Raw genomic sequence first — 22051 nt, 5'->3', positions numbered from 1 at the left:
GTGTCTGCCTGTAAGTATTGCTGAGAAACCTGTTAAACTGAATTATATAAGAAGGCCCTTTAAAAGGAGACTGCTTTCAATGGTGGGTAACACTATGATACGGGTCATAAACTAATCCTACAATAGTGAAGAATAAAGAGAACAAGACGCTTGCATAGATGGCAATCAATGGGATGAGTCAGGGGTCATGGCTACATGACAGATTGTATATTCTGTATTTTAGCTTTATTAAAGTATCAGAACAAAAGAATATCTTGGTTATTTTTGTGGTAAATGTTGAAAGGACTGTACTTGTAAATTGCTTTATCCAGTCTCTATGCTTCCCCTATACATTCTACAAGTCATCATTCACCCATCAATACAGAGCAATGTGCCATTTGCTAAAGTAAGCTATCATTCACACACATTCATACACCATTGGCCATTATATCAGGAGCAACCTGTGGTTAAATATCTTTCCCAAGGATATATTGACATGTTGGCGGTAAAGGCTAGGATCCAACCCACGATCTTCCGATTGAAAGTCCACCGCACATCCTTGCAGCCTCAGTCGCATATATTGAGTGCTGTACATAAGAACTTTTGTGTTGTTACAGAGCTTACCCAATGAATGAGTGAATGTCAAATACAGCACAATAAAAAACATCATTTCAGTGGCCTATGGCATATCCTGAAATGTCCATGCAGGTATTACCATACAGCCTCTTTTACCAAGAGCAGCTGACCGTAATACAGCTCTCCTGCAACTCTTAAATTCTGCACTGGGCATCTAAAGAAATTACAAAAATGCACTGCCCGGCCAAAAAAAGGTCACAAGCCTGTGGGGGGCAGTGCTATGATCTGGGGTTGCTGCAGTTGGTCTGGTCTAGGTTCAGCAATGTGCCCAAAGAATGAGGTCAGCTGACTACCTGAATATACTGAAGGACCAGGTTATTCCATCAATGGAGTTTTTCTACCCTGATGGCACGGGCATGTTCCAAGATGACAATGCCAGGATCCATCGGGCTCAAACTGTGAAAGAGTGGTTCAGGGAGCATGAGACATCATTTCACACATGGATTGGCCCCCAGAGAGTCCAGACCTGAACCTGATTGAGAATCTTTGGGATGTGCTGGAGAAGACTTTGCACAGTGGTCCGAATCTCCCGTCATCAACACAAGATCTTGGCGAAAAACTAATGAAAGACAGAAATAAATGATGTGACATTGCAGAAGCTTGTGGAAACGATGCCACAGCGAATGCGTTCCATAATCAAAGCTAAAGGCGGTCCAACGAATATTAGAGTGTGTGAACTTTTTTTTGGCCAGGCAGTGTAGCTTCCTGTGATATAGCTGATCACTGCAGGAGGAATTGAATCATGAAAAAGTACCACCAAAGCCATTTTGAGTACTTTTCGAGGTGTTCATATGCCTGTCTGTCTGCCTTTATACAGAGTGTGTGACTCTGATAGCATTGCAACCATGACAGAAGCAGTCACAACAATGTACATGTGTAGTTAACATCAACATCAAGGTCAAGACCACTGCCAACTAATCTTTTATTAATTTGGATACATTACAAATGTTTTTTTCCTTAAAGTAACTTAAACCCATTGTCTATCAATCTGATAATGATGAAGGGTGCATTTCGTAAATACTCACTCTGGGGGACTGAGTGCAAACTGTACCGTTCGTACACCCAGGGCGCAGTTTGAAAGTAGTGTTTGGATATTCAAAGCAGCACGCCCTCGGAGCGGCAGACTGTCAAGCGTAAGGAATGTGTGAAAGTTACAGTTTAGCTGTAGTAGTTAATAAAACTTTGAACTAGCTTAAAAAATGACCTGTGTGAGGTTAGCAACTTGACACTCGACAACGTGTTGGACGTAGATGTCAGATGATAGCTGATGGGTCCAAGATTGCAATTTGGCCACTCCACAGAATTTGTCCAGAGCCTGCTCAAAAACTGATTGGTCAATACTATTCAAACTTTCAACTTATAACAAACCAAAGCCAGTGCTTTGAGCAAAGGCTAACTATGCTCACTATGACAATGTTAGCATGTTTTAACACCTTTAGCAGGAATATTGCTTACACTCAATATTTCATTTTTTCATGTTAGCATTTGCTACAGAACGTTTATATGAAGTTGATTGGAATTTCATTCATTTTGTAGGTATTGATCACAGAGTTGGGTGTAACGCATTATAAAAGTAGCAGAGTTACAGTAATGTATTACTTTTTGCTGTAACGCAGTAATGTAACGCATTACTTATGAAATTCGGGTAATATAATACCCGTTAGAATCCTCAGTAACGCAGTTACAACACATTTTAACCCGACATGATGTGGTGCTTTGTTTCAAAGAATTCACAAACATCGCGAGACATTCCGACACCAGAGAAATAATTGTGCAGGTAGAATAGTAACTCAGTAAGCCTGTTTCACAATGCAGAGCTACGGGCTCACAATGCAGAGCTGCAGGCTCACAATGCAGAGCTGCAGATTCACAATGCAGAGCTGCAGATTCACAATGCAGAGCTGATTCCAATGCAGGCTCACAATGCAGAGCTGCGGGCTCGGAGAAAAGAAAAGAGAAAGACAGGAGTGCACGCAGGACAAAGCAACAGATGGTAACTTTCTCTGGGTCTGCTGCTTGAACCCCGAGAAGTTCAGAGACTCGTGGCAGAGTGTTGAAGGTATGCAGCCTCTGTCCTGTGTGGAAACGCATTACAGTTCAGAGACAGTAATAATGTAATGTAACTTAGTACTTTAAAAAGACAGTAATAAGTAATATGTACTGTATTACATTTTGAAAGTACCTTGCCCAACACTGATTGATCAGAAATCAAAGTAGAAGGTTTACATAAATGCCCTTCTAAAATGTCACAGCAATCAATTCAGTACTTGCTAAGATATTTCATTTCAGACTAAAGGCCCACCCAACATTGCCATCCCTAGAGACATGCCTATAGCATCTAAAAAAATTCATAGCCTTTAGTAAGTTAAACACATACTAAATGTTCACATGGGACACGTTGAATATACTCAACTACAGCCAACTCACACTATCAAACAAACCATCAACATAGAACGTCTTTTTTACGTCTATAAATCTAAAGCTCGGTCAAAGTAAACCTCTTAGCTCTCATCAAATGTGCAGTTTAGTTTAAGTGTCACAGGATCAAGACCAACTGGGTTACATTTCTATCCTTCCATTTTCTTTCATCCTTAAATCTCTTCTATCCAATTAAGCAGAAACACCCCCTCAAAACACACAAATAAAAAGATTGAGGAAGGATTAGCCATAACTGGCGACATCAGCGTGGGTGAGTTCAGTTTAAATAACATTTCTTGAGCTAATTAAGCATCCCAAGTGGTGGTCCCAAGCCACAACTTAAAGATCAGCGTGAAGGGGGAACTGATGCAACAACTCCAAAAGATCAGGAGTATTCTTCTGTCAATCACCCAGTTGCATCACCCTGGCTATTAGGAAAAGTTTCTTCATCACTATGTAGAACTTTTTACCAAAGACATTCATGTAATCCAACTTTAAAGGCTCACTTATTCATTCCATTTCGCCATAAAGACAGTTTTTCTTTTCAAACAGTAACACAAGGTGAGCGAGGTGTGCCTTCACATTGTTCTTAATATAGCATCTTGTAAAGTTGGTGTAACTTAACACAACATCTATATTTTAAAAAAAATCTGGGCTCAAACTTACTCAAACTTCATGAAAAGTCAATTTCATTTATTAATTAAGTAGCTACGTTTACTTGGATGTCCTTTAATGACTGTCGAAAGCCTAATGCCTAAACTTGCGGGAATATTTACCTTCAAAGCGTATTGGTGGGTTATGATAGGTGGACTGCTTTTGCAGCAACCAAGGAAAAAATTACTTTCTTTAAGCGAGTTGGATGAAAAGATACCAACATCAAGTATTTACAGTTGTTATGAAGCTTGAGCAGGCAGCTGGCTAGCATAGCATAACAAATACTAGGGGAAACAGCTATGATAGCTCGGACCAAAAAAGTACCAACTTATTGGCAGGAAGGTGCTTGCAGGGCATCATCACAAAAAGGCTAGGTCTGACTGCCTTAACGTTAGAAGGGGGGAGCGATCAACGCTAACAATCAGGCTTTTCAGTTTTTGTTTTGAGTGTTTTTCTTGGAAAGACTTGATCAAAAACAAGCTTCATCTCCAATTTCTACAATGATGTAACAGGTCTGAGCTCAAATGTGACCACAGACACTCTCACACAATTGGAAACAATAGAAAGAAGACCCTTGCACAGTTTCAAATGAGGATAACTCATTGATAGCTGGAGCATTGTATTATCGTGAAGACAAAGAGTGCTATTGTCTTGAAATGACAGCGAATGAGTCTATTCCCCAAACAACAAACAAGCTAGCTGTTGTTCTATTTACTATTGGAAATGTCACCACCTTTTCAGATATCAGAAGTCATTTCCAAATGAGGAAGTTTGAATACACTGCATTATTCCTTGAATGATCAAGAAAAAAAGATTGAATGACTCATCAGTTTATTGGCAGATGTTTTTGTGTAATGAAAAGATGTAGAGCAATGTCTGCTTTTGGAGAGTGTTTTGAACAGCCCACACAATAATTATTTGATCTATGTTGGCTTTTAGTCACTTTCCCTTACCCACTTGATAAGCCCTTGACTTATTGCCATGAACTGTTACCACCTTTAGAGTTTAAGAACAGTTGACAACAAAAACACCTATGACAGTGCAGGTTTACTGTACTGAAAGCTTTGGTGATTCATTTTCTTTATGTTGTATTGCTAATTTGAAACATTTATTGGTCTTGGTCAAAATACACTGCCCGGCCAAAAAAAATTTCACGCACTCTAATATTGTTTGGACCACCTTTAGCTTTAATTACGGCACGCATTCGCTGTGGCATCGTTTCCACAAGCTTCTGCAATGTCACAACATTTATTTCTGTCTTGCATTAAGTTTTTCGCCAAGATCTTGTATTGATGACGGAGATTCGGACCACTGTGCAAAGTCTTCTCCAGCACATCCCAAAGATTCTCAATCGGGTTCAGGTCTGGACTCTGTGGGGGCCAATCCATGTGTGAAATGATGTCTCATGCTCCCTGAACCACTCTTTCACAGTTTGAGCCCGATGGATCCTGGCATTGTCATCTTGGAACATGCCCGTGCCATCAGGGCAGAAAAACTCCATTGATGGAATAACCTGGTCCTTCAGTATATTCAGGTAGTCAGCTGACCTCATTCTTTGGGCACATTGCTGAACCTAGACCAGACCAACTGCAGCAACCCCAGATCATAGCACTGCCCCCACAGGCTTGTGACCTTTTTTTTGGCCGGGCAGTGTATATTCTAGCTTCAACAAGTCTAATGGAGGTATTTATGAGAAAAACAATTTAAATAGTGCTTCTTTATCAAAAGGACTTAAAGGTAAAATGTAATATAAAGTCTATCAATTGATTGCATAACAATGAGGGTTTTTTTTCTAACCCAATGTTTCTTGCTCCAAAATGACCAACAATATATCAGCTGTCACAGTAATTGATGCTAGGTTTTGTCTGTGTTTTGCCAAATAGATTCATTTTTCAGTAAAAATTTTTTAAAAAAGTGTCTGCTGCACCAGATTTATCACAGCAGGCTGACTACTGCAATTGAACCATTGAGAAAAGCATGTGTAAAACCTGACAAATACAGTGAGATTGTGCCAGTGTCAGGCTTGAGGAATATTGCAACAAATCATAAAGATACATTGGATATGCAAAGTTAATCTACACATGCTCTAACTCCCAGTGACTGTTTGTGGATATCTGCTTTAAGAAATGTTTTGATTGCTAATGATTTATGAGTGTATTTAAAATAGCAATCAACCATTAGCATATAATTGGAACATTACTGGGTAATCACAACCATTTGTTTGACACAGATCTTATTTTCTACAATAACCAAAAATCCAATGGAAAAATCCAATTTGTTGTCAAGGGAGCCTTTTACTTCTGGGTTGGTCTTCAAATCTCTGCACCACTGTTAATGGCTCAAGTCCACCTAACCTGCTGTCCAAGGCATATTAAGGCAATACTGGGTCCTGCATTTCTTTTCTTACTATAAAATGTGTCCTATAAAGAGTAGGACCTATGAACATTTAACCTGTCTGGGATCAGCACACAAAACCAGGGTTTTGACCTTTCTTCATCACGAGGGATTTACAGCCATCTGCTGCTGAGTTTCTCTCTCACACTACATCTTTATCTGTCTGTATGAGTGTGTGTAGGCTGGGTCATTTCTCTTTAACCCCACCGTTGTGTATTCTTGTCACTCTTCCATTTTTCCCACAGCATACTTTCCCTCTCTGTATGTCTCTCTTTGACTTTTATTAAGGCTGTGAGAACTACCATAAATATGACAAAGGTCATATTTAGTCAAAGAAAGACAAAGTGAGACTTGCAGGGTAAATGTAAAAACCATCCAGCATAATCGCTCAATGTTTGCAATATCGTTTTTTTTATAGTGCCTTACAGTCTGCAACAATATATCATCCAAAAGTCTGTCAAAACTGAAATGGAAGGCAATAAAAACAATAAAGAAATGTCCTAGTGATGTAACGTTAGATGACACAAAATATAAAAAAAACATATTAAGGCCAGGTTTGAGTACAGCACAACTTACAACTACGGAATGAAATCAATCTAATGTTCATTAGAATGGGATTTCATCCAGAAACACATAGCAATGACACTAAAAAGGAAGGGAAAGTATAAAAGGAGGTGGGCGTAGAAGGAAGGAAGCAAAGAAAAAACAATACAAGATTAAGGGATTAGGCAATAACGAAAGGATATGACTTAAATTAAATAGTCATCAATTAATTCATCAATGAATTAAAGCAAGAGTCGGTAGCTAGTGTTAGATCTTTCTTACACTATGAGAATCTTTCAAATTGTATTAAAACTTGGAGATTTTAACAGAGTAGAGTGGATAGGACCTTTAAAATCCTCATATCTCAAACGTGTTGCCATTTCCACACTTCCCACTTTTCATACATCATTTTGAAGGTACACACAAGAAAATTGATGTACACTAAAACAACTGTTAGAATAAAAACAACCAAACACACTTGGCTAAATTAGCTCCAACCCCCTGCCTCATATGCCCCTTTTCCACCAAACCGGATCCGGTTCAAGATCCGATCTTTTGCTTTTCTGGCGATTTTCTGGTTCTACAGCACCCCTTGAGTTTCCACCACTTAGAGGCCGAGTGGAGCTCAAGTGGAGCTGCGTCATTGCATCATTTGTCGCTATAGCATTACGTTGGCTTTTCATCTCTGCCAATTTAATTTACCGATCCAAAAATCACAAAGTGGCGTTAATATGAGGAGATTGTCCAGCTGAAAGAAATAGGTAAGTTTCATAAATGTGTGCTGGCCACAAAACTTATTTTCTGAAATATACCGAGATCCAATATTTCAGAAAATTCCGGGGACTCCTTGCAAAACTTCTGGGTCAGCCTACAAAATGCATCCTCACTGCACCACTCTATAGTAAAGAGTTACCTCTGTATGCACTCCTCAACGTGGTTGATGTAATCCCTCCATCATTATAGTTCGTTACACACTAGATCTACAGGTAGTGAGAAAGGACCTAAGTGTATCCAAAACGATCAACAGACAGCACAACAGCACATTTACTGGGAGTGAGAACTGGGAAAAGCTTTATTCTATTAGTCTATTTTGACATTCCTACCCAGTGCAGTAATGAAAATATATGACACAAACGGTGGTTTCTATAAAACAACAGTTGTCTAAGACTAGGGATTAATGAACTTCTATTTTAATGAAACATATTGTCTTTAACCTCTACAAGAAGATATCCCGTTTGTTGTTGGTACAGATATGTGTCACAGACTTCAAACTGCAGCATGAAGCAGCTTCAATAAGCAGGTGTGCGATGTAACAGAAGCCGGTGGGCTGCAGAGGAGAAACACAGCTCAGAGATACAGGAGCCAGGGCTACACTGCCATACATCACAACAGAATGCAACTCCACTTCATTTTAGATTCACTGCAATAGATACAGTCTCTGTTTCATCATGCAGACAGGCCATTTAAAACATGAATCGTGTTGTGGAAGGATGGAAGGATGGATGGAAGGATGGATGGATGGATGGATGGATGGATGGATGGATGGATGGATGGGTGGATGGGTGGATGGGTGGATGGGTGGATGGATGGATGGATGGAAGGATGGAAGGATGGAAGGATGGATGGATGGATGGATGGATGGATGATGGATGGGTGGATGGGTGGATGGATGGATGGATGGATGGATGGGGTAAAAATCTTAAAGGATGGATGGATTGATACATTTCCAGATGGATGAAGGGGTAAAGGATGATTGTACTTCAGAAAGTGAGGGGAAATGTCCCGGATCCACGCAGACTTTAGGGTTCTTTGATTTAAACTGGAGTATCAGAGCGATATTGAAATGCTGTTCTCCTGTGGGTGCCCCCCCGGTGGCTGGCTGTCTGGCTACATGTTCCCTCAGCATATGAAATTAGCAGTGGGAGACTCTCTGAGACAGCACCTGAAGGGTCATCTTAAAGAGGAGTGATGAGACGCCGGACCATCCCTCGTCCTCTAATCTCATGACTCTGGGACTATAATCAGTCCCACATGTGTCAGATATTTCAACTCTTTTCTGCCTGTAAGGACTAACACATCCTCAGGCACACAACTGGCAGTCACGGTAAACCCCAGATGTCTGTGTTGGGGTCTGTCCTGATCTCATTTTGTCATTTCTGTTCACTGAAGTGAAAACCTAGAAGAAAGGTAGTAAATGGAAATAGAACAAACAGTATATTACCTACATGTGTTTCTCTAGCTGCAGCACCTTAATTTATTTTTAGTTAACAATTCAAAGAATGGCTTGGGTTGTTTTGTTGTTGGTTGGTGTGAAAGTCATCCGTCAGACTGTCAGTGTTCCTATTTTGTACTTCCTGTCTGTCTTGTTCTGATTATACTTCTTTTTACTTCTCTTGTTTTATGGTTCTTTTTTTCTTTCTTTTTTTACAGGGAAAGGTTTAGCCATCATGAATCCAAAGTGAAGGCTCTACAAATATAAAAAAATTAACTTCAAAAAGTATTCAATTGTGTTTTGTGAACGTAAACTAATACTTTTTATTATTAATCAAGTATTCAACTACGGCGTGTTCGTAACATTAATATTACATGATCAGGTTGTTAATGATTTAGCAATTACACATAAGCGCATGTGTCCTTTAATGGGAATATATAAACTACCACTTGACTTGTCAAATCGCAATTAAATAAATACATGTAAACCGTTACCTTTGAGTGTACAAAATGAATACAGGTTTTAATGTTAATACCAACCTGTTAATTTAGAGCTGTAGTTTACAGCTGCAGCTTAACAGGTTTGGGAATTACTTCAAAAAGTTATTCATGGATGGGTTTTTGGCTGCCAGGTTGCGCCTAAAACTAGAAGGCAGACATTAGAGTGGGAATGCTTTAGTGCTTAATAACCTTGTATTTTTTTAAGTGTTTCTCTCCAGCAAAGTACATTTAAGTGACTACTTTGTTTTGTTTGGCCCATGCACATTTCTACAGGTAGAAGGCATAACATTACTGTGATGTGAAAATCCTCCTAGTAAAACCATGTTTTACTCTAAGGTCAGAGGCCATTGTGTGAGTCTTGTGCCGTCAAGTTTTTAAATGTAGTGCATTTGCATGGTTGTACAGCATATTGATTCTTATAATGTATTTAAAAAAATTCTAAATCAGGTAGTTATCCCGATTTGTTCTAGACTGATTACCTCCTTTCACCTCTTTTACATGCTCTGTCACTCTCCAATCCTGTAGCTAAACGCCATCGATGTTTCTCAAAATGCCCCTTTATAAAACTGCCGCCTTCTCTTCCTACACCTCATCTCAGGTTTGCTACATTAGTGGCTAATGGATTCATTGGGATTTATACAATGACAAAACACGTGCCCATCTATCACAAGCTGACGGCGACCTAGCTTAATAAGAACAAATAGTGGCGATGCAATAATCACCGGCAGCATTAGCTGTAATATCGTTACCGCGGTGAGTAATTGCAAGAAATGTATTTGCCGTGGAGAATGTGGATGTGTAATGATATCAGGGGATCATTGAGATTGAGTATCATAACTTCATTTTCCTCCCTTTTTCTCTCTAAAGCTGCTGATCCCTCTCCCTTATCTCACACTCCCTCATATGTATTTCCCTCTACGGTAGTCCGTCTTATTGTCACTCTATAGCTCCTGTAGTCGAATATAAATTTCCTCATATCTCCTCTACTGCGTGGGAGGAATGTAGTTTCCTCCTCCGCCCAATCTCGCTCTCCATTTCTTCCCCTTTTCTCCTCTTTCCCCTCTCTCCTGTGGCCCTGCAAGCTCTGCAAGGGTGTGTGTGTCAGTGGGTGACTGTGTGTGTGCAAGGGATATTAAAAAGAAACAGTGAGAAAGGAATAGGCAGAAATAGGGAAACTGCACGACAAAGACAGAGAGAGAAAAATACAGTATATGGATAGATGTGTGCATGTGTGCGTGTGTGTGTGTGTGTGTGTGTGTGTGTGTGTGTGTGTGTGTGTGTGTGTGTGTGTGTGTGTGTGTGTGTGTGTGTGTGTGTGTGTGTGTGTGTGATCAAGAGAGCAAGGCACAGGCTCCTCTGATCACTAACTTGGTGTCCTACTTACTTACTCTGCAGTACTCCAAAATAACAACCCAGAACTGTTAAAACATATACTCAAAACACACAGACACTGAAATAACCACTTACACACACACACACACACACACACACACACACACACACACACACACACACACACACACACACACACACACACACACACACACACAGACACACACACACACACACACACACACACACACACACACCCAAGTCTCTACAATACACCAATAACACACATAACACAAAGAGACATTAGCATAAGTTGCTTACTCTTCCACTAACACACAGGAGATGGTAAACTGTGTTTTTCCTCTCATTTGACTGTTTGACGTGACTGTTATGATAAGTAAAAGTAACATCTCCTCTTGTACAATTATCTGGCTTCACCTCTACTCAATTCAAAGCAGCTGCCAATCACAGCTGTCAAACACGACTTAAAATGTAAAGTTCAAATATGAACGTGTTATGGGTTAAAGGGCCGTAAACAGAGTGTTAGAGCCATTCTTGGTTCAGACCATTTAGATTTATGTTTGTATGCCACATTTCTGTTTAGAATATTATTAATTATTGAATAACTTATTTAATAATATATCTGAGTGCACATGTCTGTTAGCCCTTTATATAGCGGGGCAATCACACACAGCTTGGGACCTCAGACGGGAGCCAGTATAATCTTTTTGACCGTGCTCTTTTTGTAATTGTTTGGACACGGAGACACACCTTTTATTTAACGTTAAAACAAGAAAGCCTATGTTTGTTTGTATGCCGGATCAACCAAATAAATCTGATTCAACTTTATCTCGGTTTGTGTTTTTTGGGAACAAAGAGAGGCCATATCACGAATCCCGGCATCCTGAGAGTGGCCTTTTAATTCAAAAAGGAAAGGACTAAAACGCCACGACACAGAGGGTATAGGAAGTGGTTTTAAATGTCTGTAGGTTGATGAACTGTAGGTGCTTATTTTTACCCACCTGTGTCTCAAACATTGTCTCAATAACGTAGCACGCAAGGAAGTGTTGTTAAAGCCTTAACTCAGGAACTTTGTTGCTGTGTGGGCCGCATATTTCCTCCTAACAACTGATTCACAACCAAAAGGTTCCAAGTTACCAGCCCATGTAACGGTCCCAGGTCCTTAGCAGTCAGCAAGCAACCCGGCCTCCTAGCATCCAGTATGCTAGCATACTGTATGCTAGCCATGGATGTATAAAGAAAACTACAGTGTTGGAGGACCTTGTTCAGTCTTGTTCTGCGCATGAAGCCAAAATGGCCTGACCGTAGAAAGAAAAATGCTTGTCATCCAGGGACTTGGGCCCATAGAACATGCACATTTGTGTTTCATTAGCCCCGCTTCCTACCCACTCACACGGTGTCTAGGTGAATAAAATAAATCTGAATTTGGCAGTAATGGCATTTTAAAATGTTGAGGCCTAATGATTTGAATCAGGGCTATTTGAGTGATTGTGCTCTGAAGGTGATTTACATTTTTTTTAAAATGAATAGCTGAATTGATAACACTTATTTTCCCAGTCTTTCTCAACCTTTTTTAATAATTTCTTTAATAATTATTCTGCTGTTGAGAACTCAACCCCGTCTTTACAAACATAAGTCAAAAGACTTGGGCTCAATGATGTCACAGTTTGAATCAAATGTGTACTACCATCGCCAAAATGTGCTTTAACGACACGCTAACTTATGCTTATGCTAGCCTCTAGTAAGCTAACTTCCAGTATGCTAGCTTCCAGTATGCTAGCAGCCAGTATGCTAGCCTCCAGTATGCTAACCTCCAGAGTGAAAGCTTCCAGCCAGTTGGCCTCTACCCTGCATACATCAGCTAGCAACAAACACATGTCAAAGCCTACATCTCATTAGCTAGCAGTATAAGCCAGCTAGCCTTTAGGGAGTTTTCCTGTGTTACAGCACTCTCCTTTCAATGATAGCATCCAGCCTGCAAGCAACCTGCCTCCACTCCAACTTTTCTTAACAGGATTCTGTATCTGAGATGTGTAATTAAGTCCTCTTGCCTGTTATTTCCCCAGTCGTTCCAATGTGCAAAATTGTTATTATATCATATTGTGTTATAATTCTAATGTTGGTTTTTTTGTAAACCAAAATGAAAAGAAGAACCTTCTTGTAAAATTATGTTTCCAGTAAGAGTGGCATTACTATTATGTTCAAAATATTTTCAATAATTAAAGCCACTGTTTATAGTTTCCTAGATGTGTGTTGTATGTAAATTATTATGGACTCAGAATTAATTTGTATTAATAGACTACAACTGGTGTTTAAATACTTTTCTGGGGGTGCTGTAAGTAGATAGAGGATTTGAAGTCAGATTTTTTCTAACAGATTGGTTGTGAAGAGACATAAACCTTATGAAATTATACACTTTAAATATAACAAAAAACACACAATTACAAAAACACCCTTTCGGAATTGATAACATCTTTATTTTCCCAGTGTTTTTGGTCTTTTTTAATATTTTGCCTTATAATAATGTGTCTGTATCTGTATCCCCCCTCCTTCTCACTCTAAGGGAAGGACTGACACAAAAGAAACACACACAGCTATAGCTCCAGTAAAGATCAGCTCACGAGGAAAGGGCAGCTCCCAGGAGCTCTCACTACCCTCTCCCTTCATCACCACACCTCTCACTTTTTTACTGCTTCTTCCTCTCCTCCTCCTCCTCCTCCTCCTCCTCCTCCTCCTCCTCCTCCTCCTCCTCCTCCTTTCTTTCCTCTTCTCAGCCCTCACTCTCATGGGCAGGCCGGCACAGAAACACATACAATGGCGATGTGAGAGAAACCACAAACACTGTCCTGCTGCTTCTTCTCTATCATGTTGCTTCAATATGAAGCAGGCTTTCACAAGACTTCACTGATTCCATCGCTATTCTAACCGATACTAAAAAAAATATGGAAACCATAACGATGTACTTTGTTGTAGGAAAGAGCAAATAAAAAGATGCTTCTGGAAAACCTTCTAGTTAAAATAATCGGTTCCAAGCCAGATCGAATCTGAGAAGGAAAGAAAATTGTCAAGAGAGAAAGGCACTCAATTAAATGACCCAACATTTGCTTAAGAAAGGATAAATTATTTTTTGAAGGTCCTTTGTTTGCTCCCAGACATCACTGAATCTAAAAATGATTTATTTTCGTGCTATATCAACATCCCTCTCAGAGAGTGATACCCTCACAAAAGGAACACACACTTTACTAGCTCGCCAACTTGTGTGCTGTAGAAAACTCTGGATAACAGAATGGCACTTTGACAAGTTGATTCAGTCTGCTTCACTGAGAAAGTCAAGAAGCTCAAACTTTGAAGGGAACACAGAGTCCAGTCTTGCCAGCTTGCAATCAGAGAATGTCTAAATGTGCAGCATATTTGCAGTTTGCAACAAACACAATTGTGATTGTTTAAAGAATTCATAATATGAGTTTCAATAGAAGGAATGAATGGCTTAGTCCCCAAACATAAAGAGCCCCGAAGCAGCCCAGGGTGCCTCTATAGTTTTTCCAACCAAGTTTAGATATAATTACGCTCCCTTCTGCATTGAGGTAGCTCAACACCGCTGCGTCATGGATGCATTAAGAGAGCGTCGCCATCCCAATCTAAACAACGGGCATTTTGACGTGACAACCCAGTAACACTTCAGCAAATAGAGTGGAGCAGATGAAATTCAAGATTAAAAGGATTTTATAACCATGTGTACAGTAGCTGCAGTGTAGTTAAGGCAATGAAAATCTCAGGTCCCGAGCTTTAGCTCAACTTATGTATTACCTGGCGTACCAGGAGGAAGTGAGGAAGACACAGCACCAGAAACCTTACTCTGGCAAGTGACACAATTGTGAGATTCAAGCATAATCTGAATTTCTTTAAACAGCATTCTCTCTGTTTCACAAAAGAAAAGACTTTAAGCATCGAACCTCATGTATGTCTGGTTAGCCACCCACCTCTGTTACAGAGCAGCCCCTTCCTGGAGCTTTTTCAAAGAACCACCGGGGAATGCCGCCCACACAGTGGATAGAATAGTGTGGGCTAATATTTCCCCTGTTAGATTTCAGGTGAGATTGGGGGATGGTAGAGGGGTTTAGATAACAACCAAGTGGACCTTAACCCAACCACTTCGGAAGGCGCTCCTGTCTCAGTTGGTACTGATGGATAAACTACACAAACAAATGTAACCATTTTGCATGTCCAAGGCTTATACTGCCCGAATGTGGGCCAGCTCTAACCACCGAGCTATCAGGTGGATGGTCCAAATCTGTTTTTAAGGAAAGAAACACCTAGACTTCAACTGCCTTTCTGATCAAGTACATTTTGCCTCCAGTTAGTAACAACCTCTGAATGGCTTGGCGTACCACAAGGAAGTGAGGAAGACACCATACCAGAAACTTTACTCTGGCAAGCGACAAAATAGTGAGTGCTATGCATAATCTCAATCTTTAAACAGTATTCTCTCTGTTTCACAAGAGAAAAGACTTTAATGATCAAACCTCATGTATGTCAGACTCAGGTTAGCCTCTGTTACAGAGCAGCCCCTTCCCTGAACCACCTCGCCCACACAGTGGATAAGACAGAAATGGGCTCGTATTCCCCAATAACAATTTCTGTACAATGACTTCAGGTGGGATTGGGGGATGGTAGAGGGGTTAAGATAACAACCAAGTGGACCTAAACCCAACCACTCAGTTACTGTTACTGTTGGATAAACTACACAAATGAATGTTGCCATTTCGCGAGCCAAAGACTCTCTATTGTTTCATGGCATCTGCGGTGCATAGGCCTACTGCAGATTGTTTTATATTTCAGTCCATATCCTTGCCAAAGTAACAGCTGATAGGCAAACCACAGTAGCCTTTGCCAGGCTCTTTCCTATCAGCCATCTTTATCTGTCAGTCAGTGCAGGGTTTCCCGCAGCACTGTACAGCTTAGGCCTGCCGCCTTATCTAAGGTCTTCCTTCCGTGTTACTCTGTCCTGTTTTCTGTTATTCCAAACCGTGAACAACGCCAGCCTCCCTTCTCTGCAGGACGCATTTTAAAAAGTAATAATTAAAAAAAACGTGTCATGAATTGGAAAAACCAACGAAGTGACGAAGCAGGCCACCTCACCTGTGCGCCTTCTCTCTCCCCCCCCCCCATCCGTCCGTCCGCCCGTCCGTCAGTCTGATCCCCCCCCCACACACACACACATTTTCTGCGGGAAACCCTGCAGTGTGTACAGCAATTTGTGATTCGTCTTCTTTCTGTAACTCTGTTGGGGCAGAAATAAGAGGGAATAGTGATTTCTGTTCCTTCCTCACTTCTCCTTCACCCATCTCCCACCACTTTCCCTTTACTGGGACCCAGAGCGTTGTCCCTTTTATCTCAGTATATCACCTGAGTGTACTCGTGGCTGAATCTCAGGGATGTAAGCCCAATACGATTAGGACCTGAATTTACTTTTTTTTGCTGACTGTATTCCCAGTTAATTCCCCAAAACTGGTGTAGAAGAGTGAAAAGCTTTAGTCAAAGTCAGGCTGTGCTCACTGATGTGACAAGCCTAGTACCATTCCCAAATGTCCCGGAAAGCCTGTCACACCCTTGACATCCATACAAACTTGCTTTCATTGAGAAACATTTTGGTCCTATTCTAAAACGGTACATCCCATTTAAATAGAATGACACTTGCTCTAGCATGAAATTAAAACAGAAAATTAAACTCATTTGATTTCATAGTGACTTTCAATCCATTTTCTCAGTCCCTCACTGTATAGAGAGTCTCTGTTGTCGGAAACGGTAAATGGTAAAAAAAGAAAAGAATTGGCTGCATTTACATAGCACTTTTTCCAGTCGCCCAACATTACTTTGGCAGAGGTAAATGCTTGTGATGGTAAAATGGTGGATGGAGGTTCATCTCCATTATCTCCAAACCCACATACTAACACCCAATCTGACAGATCACACGCCTTTTGAAAAAAATTATGCATGTGATTTGCATCATGAAAACTAACTATCACTCACTCCAATCTGATGGAAGTCTATCCAACTCACTTTCTGCATTGGTACAGAGCTTTAGCATTGGCCATAAATTAGCAAACATAATTTCTATATGACTGAAATGATTAACTGGTATAGCGCTTTTGCTATAGAACAGAATAATAATGGTTATTGTAAGTCTTTTATTGATGTGAATCTAGCCTTTAAATCTGAATAAATCCTGGTTAATCAATGTAAATATTCAGTTTTTCAGCTGAAGTTAATATATGATCTTTGAAACAGCTATAATTTTAAATACAAATCTAGTCAGTTACACTTTTAACATTTACCAAAATGTAACTGTGTGATGTGCAGTGATGGAAAAAAGTATTTAGATTCTTTACTTGAGTAAAAGTACTAATACTACACTGTAAAAATATGTTTTTTTTAACTAAAAGTACTGCATCCAGAATGATACTAAAATAGGCCGTGTGAGGAAAATGTACTTAAAAGTGTGCTAAAGATTTTTACCATTTCTTAAAGACAAAGCAGCAAATTGTCACATTTTAGAAGCTGGATTTATTAGACTAAAAACTATAAAATTGTCTTCCAAAAAGGTAGTCGAGTTAGGAACAGGTACCTCAAATATGTACTTAAGTGCAGTACTTATGAAACCATGTTGTATATCTATCAACCAAATATTATACATACACCCCGGTATCACAAATTGGCCTGCAGGGTTGTAACAGTCTGTACAGCATACAACAGCCTCTGTTTTCAGACCCTTGCGGCGAGGATAAACCCTCATTTATTTGGATTAAAATTGAAGAAATGCCAGTGAGAGAAACTAAGGAAAGATCCCTCTCCCAGGACGGACCGCTGTGCGAAAGATGGCTTTTCTACAGAATAAACAAGCCATAAAATGATCACATAGGCAATGCATATGACTAATGGATGAGGTTGCAGATGGTCTATTACCTGGAACAAAGCTGCCCTGCACGACGTCCTTGTACGCCCACCAATTCGCATCAAGCTTGGATGTAAGAGGCTGAGCTGCAGAGAGAGAAAAAGAGAGGAAGCCGCTCTTTAGTGAGTGAAGTGTTTCTTTTTCTTTACATTCAAAGTGTAAATACTCTGTGTGGAGTCCCATTGAACTGCAGAGGACAAAAAGAGAATGATAAAGTTACAGATGATAGATGGAGATAAACCGAGAGCTATGGCAGAGGAATAGAGCCACATGTGAGTTGATCAGATCTCTGGTTAGATCTGACCAAAAGGTGGATTTTTTTCATTTGTTCAGTTCTGACAACAACAAAAAAACCTATCAGCTGTATTGCAGCCAATTCATTTCCTGTTAATGGTTTTAGTTACTTAAATATCATTTCAGATGGTTTAATCTATACCAAAGAGGCATATATTAAAACTTGCTCCTAAGTATAGTGCAGGGGTTTTTGTAGAAAAATATTGTGTAAAGGGTAATACTGTGGTGCTGATCTTGTATATAAGATATATCACTTCTGGCGAGAACATGATAACCGTATACAAGATGGTGCCATGGACGCAAGCAACAACGCGTCGTCGGGGGCTCTGTAAAAACTAAGCTGTGTCTGCCGTCTGATGCTCTATTCCACACGGTTTGTCATATTTTTGGAGCAATTATACCATTTGTGAGGAACAGACCCTGTTTTTGGCAGAACTTGAACATTTTACGGGGAAAATCAGCATTTTGGTTTGAGGGCGCATGCCGAAAGTAAGAGGGCCCTGTTACCCGGTTTAGACAAAACCCTGATTCTGTGTCAAAATCAAAATCTGAATTTCTAAAGTAAATGGTAAATAAATCTGTTAAATGAATGTAGTGGAGTAAAAAGTACAAAATTGGCTTCCAAAACGTAATTAACCTATACTAAATGAGATATATTTAAACTTGCTCCTGAGTATTGTGTGTCAAAATCTGAAATCTGTACACTACTCAATACAGCAATGTTCTATTGAGAGGGAGGTACCGCCTGACTAGGGGAAAGAGCTACCCTTTGTGCACCGAATGAAATTGTCCTCAAAGTTCATATTATTCCATTTTACCTTGTTTGCTGCCGACCTTTCAACGGGCAACAAATCAGATGACATATACTGTATAACATCTACTGCACATCATGTGAAGGCTTTAGTGCATCATGAAAGGGATAGCAGTAAAACTCTTCTAATGCTAATGTGCAGTTTCTTATCACAAAGGGAACCAAAGCTGAGCAAAGGTAGCCTGGCTAAAACATGACCACAATTATGTTTTGCACATTCTCCTGAGGAAGACAGGCAGGGAAACCAAAGGTAAGGAAGGTTGCAAGAATATAAAGAAGCCGATAACAGAGAGATTTAGAAAACTATAGAGAAAATGGGAGCCAAGGTTTCATCCACATACAGAAATTGACCGCTTTTCCATAAACTTTGAATAAAAAGTCAGTCAAAAGGCCTAAAGACCAACTTTTGCCACTGTTATCATGCATTAGGAAAGCATTGGTATTGATATAAATATACCACTGAAACATGAAAATCTTTATGGATAGGAACGGGTCACATGAAACAATGAAATCCCTGCAATAGACTATTTCTACTGTAGGTTTTTAATCCTCACTGGCCATTTAAAAAAACAGTCTGTTGATCTTTTTTCGTACAACTGAATAAACTTGTAATCAAGCTTACGAAGTAGGTCAAAATGGAGATTTGTGAATCTCTGCGGTGGGTCTGCACTGGTGGTCACAACAGCCTGTGGATACTTCACACCATGTGTTCTTTGTGTTTCTGACCTCAGGCTGGAGCTACGTCTCTATTTAACCCTGCAGCAGCAGCACATTTAAAACAGAGCCGCTGGGATCCAGCAGGTACAACTTAACGCTGAAGTTAGTTTTACACCAGTAGAGTGGTGCAGAAATGAGTTGCAAACCTAAAAATGAGTTAGCATTTTGGCAATTTTATATTCCCTTGTCTAGAAGTCAATGGATTTTTTTGGTTAAATGCCTGAAATAAGGTCTTTCACAACTTTCACTTTGTGTTGAACTACATAAATCACGTCAGTAAACTCCCCACTTCTAAATGTCCAAAGTTTTGAATGTGTCATAGAGAGAAGTTGCTGCTTGAAAAGTAAAAGTGAGGAGTACTGAATGTTATCAAGCCAAACATTAGCTGCGTTTAGCTTAGCGGTTTTAGTAGGTTCATTTCTGCCAAAGAAATCATATTTTTTTAAGCTCATCGAAAGCAGTTCAGAATACACAATATTTTGTTTGTTAAATCGGTAGGCCTAACCATGCCAGACTGCCATGCGCTGTTGGTTGTTGTCCACTTTGAATACACAGGCTTAAATGAATTAATTGTTGCACACAATAACATAAGAAGATGTCAAAGCAGTGGATCAATTGGTGTATTAGATGAAATTAGCAAAAAGCGAAACTCAAAGTACAAGTATCTCACGTTTGGACTGAATATGGACTAAGTTACGGCTGCTTCCTTCAACTTACATGACCTCAGATGTCCTCATGCAAGAAGACAAAGACTTTGGTTGAATGGGACAGGAAAAGGGAACTGTTTTGATGGTACAGCTATATTAGCAGTGATGTCATGCAGCTCATGTATAATTTTGAGGTACTTTTACTTTACTCGAGTATTGCTATTTTATGCTTTTTTTATACTTCTTCTACAGTTTAATATTGTGGAGCACTATCTATCCGACAGCTTAAGGTACTTACCATTACTAATATTTACCATTATTAGCTAATGCACATTTTTTTCAACTAATAAATCATGATATTTTATTATAGGACAAGATATCCAGCAGCAGTATATCAAGTAAATAATATTAGCTCCATCTCTAACTGCTGGGATAACCACATAATGCATCAATGATCAAAATCCAGTAATTAAGTATGGTTCTTAAACGGGCCATAATGCACAAAGAGTACATTTACTTTCGGTAGGTTTAATACATTTAGATGCTTATACTTTTACTTAAAGCAGGACTTGCACTTGTAACAGAGTATTTACCTGTGCAATTTAGTACTGCTTCTGTACTTAAGTAAAAGGTCTTAGCACTTCTTTCAGCTCTATATTATTACTGGCTGTAATAAGACGAGTTCAAAGTAGAAGCTTCCAAATTATAGGATTAACATAAAGAGGTTTTGCCTTTCAGCTGTAATCACTTCCTTTGGGTACGGATTCAAGCTTCATAACTGCAGTGTGTCCTGATATATTGTGGGTTGGGAATCCTTGTTGAATTGCACACATTACTTATAGGAACTAACAATAAACCAGTTTGACCTAGGGCCTATTGACATGTGGTAGCTCAGTTCCAAAGAGATCATATTATGTGGTTTGGTTCTAAATATTTTTAAGAAATCGTAAATCAGACTTTGTTTTCATCAAAATCCCAGGCTGGAAGCTTCTGCAGTGCTGACCAGGAAGCCTAGACTCATCCCATTGTGTGAACCACTGTGTGTAACTCAAAGGATGGTTGCCTCAGTGACACATGGTGTATGAGCTCTCTGACATACTGACAGTGACATTCATTGCCCTGTGTGTGAGCTGAAGGTTGCTTCTTCTTTCACATGTATGTGGAAAGCACCTACACAAGATGCTACAGATTCAAGTGTTGAGTCCTGAGCACGGTTAGGGAGTAACAGATAATATGTGTATGACAAAAAACAAAGCTAATCATCCATTTAGCATTGTGTCCCCTAGTTGAAAAAAATGCCTCTATTGGATGGAAATTTCACTACATTTTGTGTTTAAATGAGAAAAGAACACAACAACGTCCTGATGTATTTTTGCAGGCCGACCCGGAAGTTAGCATCGCTATTTTAAATTTGATTTTGGAATATCAGCGAAAACCAGAAATGGGGAAAACACAAGTTTATGATACTTACATGTTTTGTTCAGCAGAATAATCCCCTAACACCACCTGATCATTTTTGAAGTGTAAATTCAATCTTCAGAAGTAAAAAGCTAACAAACCACATTCCGACTATAGGCTAAAGCTGGCTAATGTTTGGAGTGATGATGTGTAGTATTCTCATTTACTCACTTGATAGCAACTTCCATCTTTTAAAACACCTAAAAGATTTGGACATTCACACGTTTGATCTACTAACGTATTTTGTATCGTAGAAAAAACCTTATTTCAGGCATTCAACCAAAACTGGTTCCAAAAAAAACCACTTACTGTGAGACGGGATAGGAAGTGGTAAAACGCTAACTCTTTTGGGGGTTTTAATACTCATTCCTGCACCACTCTATTACCATTCAGCAGTGCTTTCCAGCTGTCGATATAATGGAGTCCAAGGAATCCACATCTAAATTAGAGAAGTATTTACAGCTAGCTTTATAAATTATACTA

At 39.6% G+C, this 22051-nt stretch overlaps 1 protein-coding gene across 1 annotated transcript in view; it reads right to left on the bottom strand.

Annotated features, from left to right (window-relative positions):
• Positions 1 to 22051, bottom strand: part of LOC134877470 (carbonic anhydrase-related protein 10-like) — a 97991-nt gene that overhangs the window by 74846 nt on the left and 1094 nt on the right. Inside the window, exon 2 of the mRNA XM_063902975.1 lies at positions 17653 to 17727. Coding sequence (XP_063759045.1) covers positions 17653 to 17727 — 75 coding nt within the window. The remainder of the gene's footprint in view (positions 1 to 17652; positions 17728 to 22051) is intronic.

Source organism: Eleginops maclovinus, chromosome 16, assembly GCF_036324505.1.
Source record: "Eleginops maclovinus isolate JMC-PN-2008 ecotype Puerto Natales chromosome 16, JC_Emac_rtc_rv5, whole genome shotgun sequence".
In the NCBI taxonomy this organism is placed as follows: Eukaryota; Metazoa; Chordata; class Actinopteri; order Perciformes; family Eleginopidae; genus Eleginops; species Eleginops maclovinus.
This window is presented reverse-complemented; position numbering and strand designations above follow the sequence as displayed.